Source organism: Babylonia areolata, chromosome 26, assembly GCF_041734735.1.
Source record: "Babylonia areolata isolate BAREFJ2019XMU chromosome 26, ASM4173473v1, whole genome shotgun sequence".
Taxonomy (NCBI): domain Eukaryota; kingdom Metazoa; phylum Mollusca; class Gastropoda; order Neogastropoda; family Buccinidae; genus Babylonia; species Babylonia areolata.
The window spans coordinates 20,395,934-20,407,889 of NC_134901.1; the positions used below are offsets into that span (position 1 = coordinate 20,395,934).

The window sequence follows — 11,956 nt, forward strand, 5'->3', positions numbered from 1 at the left end:
TTTTATGACGCTGACACGTATGAACAGGAACAAGAAGACAAATAAGCAATGAAAAAAGTACCAATGACACAAAATTCACACACACACACATACTCACACACACACACGCGCGCGTGCGCGCATGCGCGCGCACACACACACACACACTTACACTCACATACACACACGCACACACACACTCATACACACACGCGCGTGCGCGCGCGCACACACACACACTCATAATCACACACACACACATACACTACACGCACGCGCTGGTGCGCACACACAAACGCACTGACACACACACTACACACGCACGCGCACACACACAGACACACACAAACGCACTCGTACACACACACACACACACTACACACGCACGGGCGCGCGCGCGCACATACACACACACGCGCCCGTGCACGCACGTACACTGCACACACAGACACACAAACACACACACACACACACACACACACACACACACACACACACACACACACACACACACACACAGACAACACACAGACAACACAACACACCACACCACAACACGGGTATACAAATACACGCACCAACAACATACAAACATAATCAAAGCATGCATCTAGATTTCCTTCTTTGCACTCACTTGCAACTTGTTTCTGGGCTTCGCCAGTACGTTTGCACCTGGTGATCTCATCTTCGGGAACAGCTAAAAGAGAGAAAAAAAAGAAAATGACCCACCTACACACACATTATGTTTATTCTTAATTAATCAACCCAGCAAATTATGTCCTGATATGAATGTTTTATTCAGTTGTGTTCTTGATTGAATATTCCCCACCCATACTCTATTTTGTTTAGATTTGTTCTGTTCTGTTCTGTTCTTACTTCCGTTAGTCCCCCACAACCTGCTCTACTTTATCCTGTTCGATTCCATTTCATTTTAAACTCAATAGTCTACCACAGCCTCATCTACTTTATCCTGTTCCTTTCCATTCCATTCGTAACTCCATAGTCCACCACAACCTGTTCTACTTTATCCTGTTTCGTTCCATTACATTCTTAAGTCCAGTTCATCAGAACCTGTTCTACATTATCCTGTTCCTTTCCACTACATTCGTAACTCCATAGTCCACGATAACCTGATCTACTTTATTCTGTTCCTTTCCATTTCATTCTTAACTGCATAGTCCACCACAACATGTTCTACTATATCCTGTTCCTTTCCATTACATTCTTAACTCCATAGTCCACCACAGCATGTTCTACTTTATCCTGTTCATTTCCATTTCATTTTAAACTCAATAGTCTACCACAACCTCATCTACTTTATCCTGTTCCTTTCCATTCCATTCGTAACTCCATAGTCCACCACAACCTGTTCTACTTTATCCTGTTCATTTCCATTCCATTCTTAACTTCATAGTCCATGATAACCTGTTCTACTTTATCCTGTTCATTTCCATTACATTCTTAACTCTCTCCATACGAACGGCGAAAGAGAAGACGTTAACAGCGTTTCACCCCAATTACCACCATCAAAATATTGCAAGTGGAAGGCTCTCATACTGAAGAGGTGAATGTTGACAAAGAATACCACAATTCTGATGACGGAAGCTAAAGGTTGGGTCATTGAGACACCCAGTGGACATCCGAGGGGCCTGTGTAGAGGAGAAGAGAGGACTGGCCGTACTGAGTGAGTTAACTCCATCATAGTCCACCACAACATGTTCTACTTTATCCTGTTCCTTTCCATTCTTAACTCCATAGTCCGCCACATACACCGCACACACGCGAAACAAACAACCAACCATTTGATTCCATTAATCACCAAACACATCCCTGCCATCTATTCCACATCGATCTTCAATCAAAATCCAATACAAAGTTTACTATCTGTTACATTCCTAATTATAGCCTTTGCTTTTAATTTAATTTTTTTATTTATTTTATTTTAAAATGTATTTGTTAAATTGTGGCTTCTCATGTGAATGTCTATAAAATATGCGCAACTTTTTTGTTGTGTTTTGTGTGTGAGTGTGTATTGTTTTTAACAAGTGGGCTGTTTATTAGATTTTTAGGACTACCTTTTGTTTGGTTTTTTTGTCGTTAATGCTCTCTCTGGTCTCTTTTTTGGCGGTCGCAGGCGAAGGAAGCGTGCCGAGTAGCGTGCGAGGTTTGGTGGGGGGGTATTTTTCTTCTGTACATAGATGGCTGTTGAAAACAACGCATCAGTTCTCTTTCGATTATCGAGTTCACCATCATAACACATCGATCGCTTAGACGCTGCACACGTATCGGACACGTTTATTTTACATAATGCAATGAAAAAATTCAAATGACCACAATTCACAAACCATTTCACCACCACGCGCGCTGTGCCGATGCCGCGACACACACACACACACTTCCTCACTACACACACGCACACCTTCATTACCACCGTCTCGTCGCCGCACTGCACACATCATTCTCACAAGTATATTGTCACACTCTTACAACCACCGTGCGCGCGCACCACAAAAATAATCCTTGCACACCTCCATAATTACTGGACGAACTCGCGTGCTAAACTACTATACGCTCTATCTTCAATCTACACCAGCGCACAACAGTACATCACAACGCACGCGTACACACACTCCACGTCACGGCAAGCCTAACGCTACACCACACGTACCCAGCGTACGCACGACCTACAAAAAGAAAAGAAAAACAACAAACAACAACAAAATAAAAATACAAACAAATACTACCATACAAAACAAACTTAGCGCAAACTAGAAGCACACCACAACCCCACAAAACTGGGTAATGAACGAACACTGCAATCGCTCCATTATCATTCTATCATTGCATCAGATTTTTCTTCATCATTGCCCAAACCTTGTCTACCTGCTGGCTTCGTCCTGTATCTTTGTCACCTTTGATTCACTTCGGCTAACGCTAAAATGAAAAATGAAAGTAAAGAAATGATTTCATATTCAAATCGACCCACTTCACACATTCAACGTTCTGTCTCGAAATTCCCCATCGTTCATTATCTGTTAATGTTTTATTCAGTTTTTTCATTGATTATTCCTCCTCTACTTCAACTGTTTGTTCCATTCCTTTCTATTCTGTTTTACTTCCGTTGCCATCACTGCTCTTACTTTCCTGTGATTCCATTTCATTTTTAATCACTATCTACCAATCTGTTTACCTTATCCTGTTCTTCCAATGCATTTTAAACTCCATTCCAGTTTTCATCATTTTCCTGTTCCTTTCCATTAACAGTTTCTACTATATCCTGTTCCTTTCCATTCCATTCTTAACTCCATAGTCCACCACAACCTGTTCTACTTTATCCTGTTCATTTCCATTCCATTCTTAACTCCATAGTCCACGATAACCTGTTCTACTTTATCCTGTTCCTTTCCATTACATTCTTAACTCCATAGTCCACCACAACATGTTCTACTTTATCCTGTTCCTTTCCATTCTTAACTCCATAGTCCACCACAACATGTTCTACTATATCCTGTTCCTTTCCATTCTTAACTCCATAGTCCACCACAACCTGTTCTACTTTATCCTGTTCCTTTCCATTACATTCTTAACTCCATAGTCCTCCGCAACATGTTCTACTTTATCCTGTTCCTTTCCATTGCATTCTAAATCCCATACCCTATTCGGTTCTGGTATTTTTCCAACACATTCTGTTCCTATCCACCATAGCATATTCTCTGTCCGTTTCAGTTTCAGTTTCAAGGAGGTGTCAGAGTGTGCGGACTGTTCCATATACGCCGCATCACATCTGCTGAAAAAACAAACCAACCATTTTTTATTCCATTAGTCTACCATAGCTATATCCTGCTTGGTTCCGTTCTTTTCCACATCGTTCTTTCATCCAATAGTTCCATTAGTTCACGACAGCCTATTCTGTTCCATTCCTAAATTAATAGACCACCATATTGCATTTTTGTATTTGTATTTTTTTTTTTTTTTATCACAACAGATTTCTCTGTGTGAAATTGGGGCTGCTCTCCTCAGGGAGAGCGTGTCGCTACACTACAGCGCCACCCTTTTTTTGTATTTTTTTTCCTGCGTGCAGTTTTATTTGTTTTTCCTAACAAAGTGGATTTTTCTACAGAATTTTGCCAGGAGCAACCTTTTTGTTGCCGTGACTTCTTTTACGTGCGCTAAGTGCATGCTGCACACGGGACCTCGGTTTATCGTCTCATCCGAATGACTAGCGTCCAGACCACCACTCAAGGTCTTGTGGAGGGGGAGAAAATATCGGCAGCTGAGCCGTGATTCGAACCATCGCGCTCAGATTCTCTCGTTTCCTAGGCGGACGCGTTACCTCTAGGCCATCGCTCCACGCATCATATCTGGTACCACATTCTACTGTTTGTTTGTTTTTGTTTGTTTTTTTAATTTTGTTTCCCTTTTTTTCTATTCTTGATTTCATAATCCGCCACATTTTATTTGGTTCTCTGCTGATCTGTTCTGTTCTGTTCTCGATTCCAGCTAGTCTGCCACATCCTATTCTGCTAAGTGTTATATTGTGTTTCGATCTATGCCGTTCTAACTTCAATCTGTCACACCACGAACGGTAATTCTTTCGAGTCACCCTTCCATAATTATGGTAGATCTTCGATCTAAACGTCACTTCTCGTTTATTCTTTCAATTCTGCTCCTGTCAGTCAGTATCAGTAGCTCAAAGAGGCGTCACTGCGTTCGGTCAAATCCATATACGCTACACCACATCGTAACCCAACGCGCTTAGTCAGACCTTGAGAAAAAAAAGAAGATAAAAAACAAATAAATAAATAAATAGATAAATAAATAAAAAATAAGAGATCAATACAAAAAAATACTACTAATACTAATAATAATATTTTTAGGCGCAAAATCTTGATGAAGTCAACTCAAACCCCCCAAAAAACTGCCTGAATGAACGAACACTGAATTCTGCTCCATTCTGGTCGATTCCGTTCCATTCTTACTTCAGCCTTTTCTACTCTATCGTATTCCATTCCCTTCTCAACCTAGCCTGTTCTAGTCTGTCCTGTTCCTTTTCGTCCCGTCCTTTCTTCAGCCTGTTCTGCTCTATCGTATTCCATTCCATTCTTACTTCAGCCTTCTCAGTTCCAATCCGTCCCATGCTTACTTCAACGCGTTCTGCTCGACACAGTTCCATTCCATTCCGTTCTGACTTCAAACTGTTATGTTCCATTCCATTTTTTACATCTGCCTATTCTGTTCGATTCCGTTCTGACTTCAAACTGTTATGTTCCATTCCATTTTTTACATCTGCCTATTCTGTTCCATTCCGTTCTGACTTCAAACTGTTATGTTCCATTCCATTTTTACTTCAAACTGTTCTGTTCTATTCCATTTTTACATCAGCTTAATCTGTTCCATTTCGTTCTTACTTCAAACTGTTCTGTTCCATTCCGTTTTTACATCAGCTTAACCTGTTCCATTTCATTCTTACTTCAAACTGTTCTGTTCCATTCCGTTTTTACATCAGCTTAATCTGTTCCATTTCGTTCTTACTTCAAACTGTTCTGTTCCATTCCATTTTTACATCAGCTTAATCTGTTCCATTTCGTTCTTACTTCAAACTGTTCTGTTCCATTCCGTTTTTACATCAGCTTAATCTGTTCCATTTCGTTCTTACTTCAAACTGTTCTGTTCCATTCCGTTTTTACATCAGCTTAATCTGTTCCATTCCGTTCTTACTTCAAACTGTTCCGTTCCATTCCGTTTTTACATCAGCTTAATCTGTTCCATTCCGTTCTTACTTCAAACTGTTCTGTTCCATTCCGTTTTTACATCAGCTTAATCTGTTCCATTTCGTTCTTACTTCAAACTGTTCTGTTCCATTCCGTTTTTACATCAGCTTAATCTGTTCTATTCCGTTCTTACTTCAAACTGTTCCGTTCCATTCCATTTTTACATCAGCTTAATCTGTTCCATTTCGTTCTTACTTCAAACTGTTCTGTTCCATTCCGTTTTTACATCAGCTTAATCTGTTCCATTTCGTTCTTACTTCAAACTGTTCTGTTCCATTCCATTATTACAACCTATTCTGTTGTATTCCATTGTTATTTCAGCCTATTCTGTTCCACTCCATTCTTACGTTAGCCTGTTCTGTTCCATGGTATCATTACTTCAACCAATTCTGTTCTAATCCACTCTCACTTCAGCCTATCTTTTATGTTCCACCCAAACCTCCGAAAATGGAGTATGGCTGCCTGTATGGCTGGGTAAAAAACGGTCATACACGTAAAAGCCAACACGTATACACACGAGTGAACGTGGGAGTTGCAGCCCGTGAAAGAAGAAGTAGAAGAAGATGTTCCACCCTTTCGGTAACCTAATCTGTTCTATTACATTCTTACTTCAGCCCATTCTGCTGTGTATTTGTATTACTCTTTTTGTCACAACAGATTTCTCTGTGTGAAATTCGGGCTGCTCTCCCCAGGGAGAGCGCGTCGCTACGCTGACAGCGCCACCTTTTTTTTTTTGCCTGCAGTTTTATTTGTTTTCCTATCCAAGGGGATTCTTCTACAGAATTTTGCCAGGGACAACCCTTTTGTTGCCATGGGTTCTTTCACGTGCGCTAAATGCATGCTGCACACTGGACCTCGGTTTATCGTCTCATCCGAATGACTAGCGTCCAGACCACCACTCAAGGTCTAGTGGAGGGGGAGAAAACACTAAGGCGACTGCCGGTGTGATTCGAAATAGTGCGCTCAGATTCTCTCGCTTCCTACGCGGACGCGTTACCTCTAGGCCAAGTCTCTCTGAAAGCGTTTGATATCAACCCTGACTCCTGGGAGGAATCTGCAGTGGACCGTGACAAATGGCGCGCTGCTGTGCACAAAGGTGCCAAGTTGTGCGAGGCCAACAGGACTGCTGCAGCTGTTGAGAAGAGGCAGGCCAGAAAGTCACGGGCAAACAAGCTCCCTGACAATGATATGCCTGTCTTTGTCTGCCCCAACTGTCAGCGAACATTTCGTGCGCAGACTGGACTATTCAGCCATCTGCGCACTCACAGATAGATTCATGAGCATCCCCCCCCGCCCCCGCCCACCACCACCACCCTACCCCCATCCCTCAGCTGGATGACAACGATGGTCATCATCGATATCGATGGACACACACCACCACCTCTAGACCAACACTCCACTGTCTTTTTTTTGTTTGTTTGTTGTTGTTTTTTCATTCCGTTCCGTTCCTTTCTTACTGACTTACTTTCGTTGTCCACCATCGCCTGCAGCACGAACTCGGGGGGATCGGGACTGTCGAGGAAGACAAAGCGGAGGCTGGCCTTGGCGGACTGCCAGAAGGTGCCTGCCTTGTCGTTCTGCAGCTTGATGTGGCCCGTCAGAGCGTAGCCACGTCCCGGCTTCAGGCCCGACACCATCTGCATAGCGCCGTTCACTGACAGCTGCCTGGATATTTTTTTTTTTCGGGAGTGTGCGTGGGTGGGGGGACAGGGGGGAGGGGGGGGAGGGCGTGGGGGTGGTGGTGTCGGGGGTTTGGGGTGATGGTGAGGACGGGGGTGGGGGTGGGGGTTAGATTCGGTATCAGTTTGAATTTCAAGAACGTATCAAAGCGTGCGGATATTACTGATCGAAAAGTATGCTACACCATATCTGCGTAACCCCCCCCCCCTACCCCGACCCCCACCCTACCCCCCCAAAAAGCAACAACAACGACAACAACAATGGCAATAACAACGGCAACAACAACAATGGCAACGACAATGGTAACAACAACGGCAACAATAACGCATTAACAACAACAACAGCAACAACAATGGCAATAACAACGGCAACAACAACAACAGTAACAACTATGGCATAACAACTGCAACAACAATGGTAACAACAACAACAACAACAGCAACAACAACGGCAACAACAACAACAGCAACAACAACGGCAACAACAACAACAACGCAACAACAACGGCAACAACAACAACGGCAACAACAACAACAACAGCAACAACAACAACGACGACAACAACAACAACAGCAACAACAACAACAACGGCAATAACAACGGCAACAATGGCAATAACAGCAACAACAACAACAACAACGACGGGTGCGGTAGCTGAATGGCGAGAGCGCTGGATTCTGGCCCCAGTTTCCTGAGTTCGAATCCCGGTTCGGCGCAGTTGGTGGGTGAAAGCTGGAAATGTTTCTGATCTCCAAAAGTCAGCATATGCGCAGACCTGTTAGTGCCCGAAACCCCCCTTCGTGTGTACACACACACACACACACACACACACACACACACACAAACACACACACACACGCACACACACACACACACACACAAAAGAAATCAAACACGCACGTTCAAGATCCCGAAATCCATGTCAGTATTCGGTGGGTTATGGAGACAAGAACATACCTAGTTTGCACGCCCCTGTAAACGGAGTATGGCTGCCTACATGTCGGGGTAAATAAAACGAAATGGTCATACACGTAAAAAAAAAAAATAAAAAAAATAAAAATAAAAAGAGTGAGTGCGTGCTTGTGTGCGAGAGTGAAACCTGGCCGAATAATACAGGAATAGAATGATGAGACGCAACTGTCAGTTGGCTTTACCCAGGTGGGCAGCCTGTTGTGCAAAGCGCTCAGTTTGGTCTTTGAGCGAAGATAGGCGCTGCATAAATATCCATATCATCATCATCGTCGTCGTCGTCGTCATCATTATCGTCGTCGTCGTCGTCATGATCATGATCATGATTATCATCAAAACATTCAGACAGAAGGAAAAGAAACACAAGCAGAAAAGACAAGAGACGACACGAGACGACACAACACGACACGACACGACACGACACGATACGACAATACAATACAATTCAAGACAAGACACGACACGACACGACACGACACGACACGACAAGACAAGACAAGACAAGACAAGACAAGACAAGACAAGACAAGACAATTCAAGACACGACACGACACGACACGACACAAGACAAGACAAGACAAGACAAGACAAGACACGACACGATACGACAATACAATACAATTCAAGAGAAGACAAGACAAGACAAGACACGACACGACACGACACGACACGACAAGACAAGACACGACAAGACAAGACAAGACAAGACAAGACACGACAAGACAAGACAAGACAAGACAACAAGACACGACAAGACACCCGTAATACCTGTCCGCCACCCGAAGTGAGCATCGACCGTGTACAGCTTCCGTGCAGATCCGTTCATGGGTGAACACGCCTCCTCCCTCCCAGGGGTTATCCTCTCTGAACTCCGGGAACTCCTCTTCGTAGCTGGGGTTCAGGAGCATGTTGGGCAGCTGGGAAAATAAGAACGAAATGAATAATACAAAAAATAATTAAAAAAACCCCCCAACAACAACAACAACAGCAACAATAAAAAAAAAGATAAAAGAAAAAAAAAAGAAAAACAAAAAACAAAAAAAAACAACAACAAAAAAACGGACACAAAAACAAGATTCGTCTTTCCAGACAACAGCTTCTTAGAAACAGGCCTCTCTCTCTCTCTCTCTCTCTCTCTCTCTCTCTCTCTCTCTCTCTCTGTCTCTGTCTCTGTCTCTTTGTCTGTCTCTGTCTCTCTCGTTTTCGCTATTCCCCATATCTCTCTCTCTCTCTTTCCTTCTACGCTTGTGTCACATAAAGAAATGCTTAGTGATACGTATTCATACATACACACACACACACACACACACACACACACACACACACACACACACACACACACACACACACACACACACACAACAACAACAACAACAACAACAAACAAACAAAACATACAAAAAATCATATACACGCAATGCGCGCGCGTACACACACTCACACAAGCACACACACATACACCCCCCCCCCCTCCCGCACCTCCCCCTCAAATCCCCCCAAACACACCTCAGTGTCAGCGGTGGCGAACACTTCCACCATACTCATTGCCGTCATCATCATCATCGTCACCATCATCGTCAACAATGGCGTTATCCCTCTCTCCATCTCCTGAAGCTACTCTTGACAGAGTGAACGACGTTCGTTTGCTTCCAAATTTTCGCTGAAACACGCACGCACACATAAACGCACGCACGCACGCACACAAACACAGACACGCACACACACACACACACACACACAGGTACAGACTCATACACTCACACATAGGTACAGACACACCGACACACAGACACAGACACACACCCACCCACCCACACACACACACACACACACACAATTGTGGAATGATTTAGGTAACCGCCAGAATCGACACAGAAACTAACTCCGTTGAAGCATGATTAATGGTTCATTAATCTTCCCCCCCCCCCCCCCCCCCCCCCCCCCCCCCCCCCCCCCGCCACAAAGCGAACGTCTGGCCATAACTCGTCCCCACTTCTTTGATATGATATAGCCTGTTTATGATATAGCTTATTCCTCCAAGGTATTCTCATGGCCCAGTCTCATATGAAACCGTTTAATTGTGTCCATTCATTTTTGTTATCATTACTATTTTTGTGTGTGTTTTGTTTGAATTGTTTTGTTGTTTTTTTTTCAACAGAAATTCAGTTGAATGGAAACAAAATTAAGCAATTTAGGAAGAAAGAACTGTTAAAAAAAAACAAAAAACAAATGCTGTATAATTCCTGCCGCTACTGTTGCTGCCATTACTGCTGTTACTACTGTTGTTGTTGCTGCTGTTACTACTACTACTACGACTATGACTGCTGCCACTGCTACTACTTCTATAACAAACAGCAACGATGAAAACAACAAGAACAATAATTTCAGCAATAATAACTACAAGATTGACAACAATGATAATAAGAACAACAACAAAAGCGGCAACTAGCAACAGCAATAACAATCATGATGATAATGATGATGATGATGATAATAATAATAATAATGATAATGATGATGATGATTATGATGATGATGATGATGATAGTAGTAGCAGTAGTAGTAGTAGTAGTAGTAGTACTACTACTACTACTACTACTAATGATGATGATGATGATGATAATTAATAACAATTTACAAAAAAAAAAAAAAAATAATAATGATGATGATGTTGAAGATGATGATCAAAACGATAATGATAATGACAAGAAGAAGAACAACAACAACAACGACAACAACGAGAATGATAATGATAATACCAATACCAAGAATGATAATGATAATACCAATACCAATACTAATACTAAGCATAACCACAACAGACCACGATACAAAAAAAGAAAAGAAAAAAAGAATGATTTCAAAACATGCTAAAACAACAGTCTCTTAAATCAGATGGTGAGGACGCTCACCTGCCTACCTACCTACCTGCCTTCCTCCCTGACTGACTGCCCGACGAACACACACCGCTCAGAACCACACTGATGATGGTCCACTCCACACATCCACACGTTTACTAATAATCTCCTCTGTCCATCCCAGCTGTGTGAGAAGTAATTAATCAATCAATAATATTCCAACATATTAGTGCGGCCAGTGACAGTGAAAGCAGGCACTGGCCTCTTGTGTGTGTGTGTGTGTGTGTGTGCTTTTTTATGTACATATTCGATATCTGTAATTACCGACCGAGAGCGCGGTTATTGGATATTGAGACAGCGACAGGCTGCTTTGATTTACACGATCTCTTAATTCAGGAGAGAGAGAGAGAGAGAGAGAGAGAGAGAGAGAGAGAGAGGGAGGAGAAGAGAGGTAAGGAGAGGGGGAAAGAGAGAGATAGGAAGAGAGAGGGAGAGAGAGGGGGGATAGAGCTAGAGAGAGAGCTGAGAGGTGGGAGAGAGTGTGGAGAGAGAGAGAGTGTGTGTGGACGGGGGTGGGGGAGAGTGTGGAGAGAGAAAGAGAGAGAGCGGGGGTAGAGAGAGAGAGGGGGGAGGTGGGAGAGAGTGTGGAGAGAGAGAGATGGGGGTAGAGAGAGAGAGGGGGGTGGGTGGGAGAGAGTG

The 11,956-nt window shown here is 43.1% G+C and overlaps 1 protein-coding gene across 1 annotated transcript in view; it reads right to left on the minus strand.

Annotated features, from left to right (window-relative positions):
* LOC143300625 (anti-sigma-I factor RsgI6-like) overlaps positions 1-10,044 on the minus strand; it is a 31,829-nt gene extending 21,785 nt beyond the window's left edge. Inside the window, exons 1-4 of the mRNA XM_076614422.1 lie at positions 9,906-10,044; positions 9,168-9,316; positions 7,216-7,415; positions 614-676 (exon numbers count right to left, since the gene is read on the minus strand). Of these exons, the coding sequence (XP_076470537.1) occupies positions 614-676; positions 7,216-7,415; positions 9,168-9,316; positions 9,906-10,004 (511 nt within the window). The 5' untranslated portion in view covers positions 10,005-10,044. The remainder of the gene's footprint in view (positions 1-613; positions 677-7,215; positions 7,416-9,167; positions 9,317-9,905) is intronic.
* Positions 10,045-11,956: the final 1,912 nt, after the last annotated feature.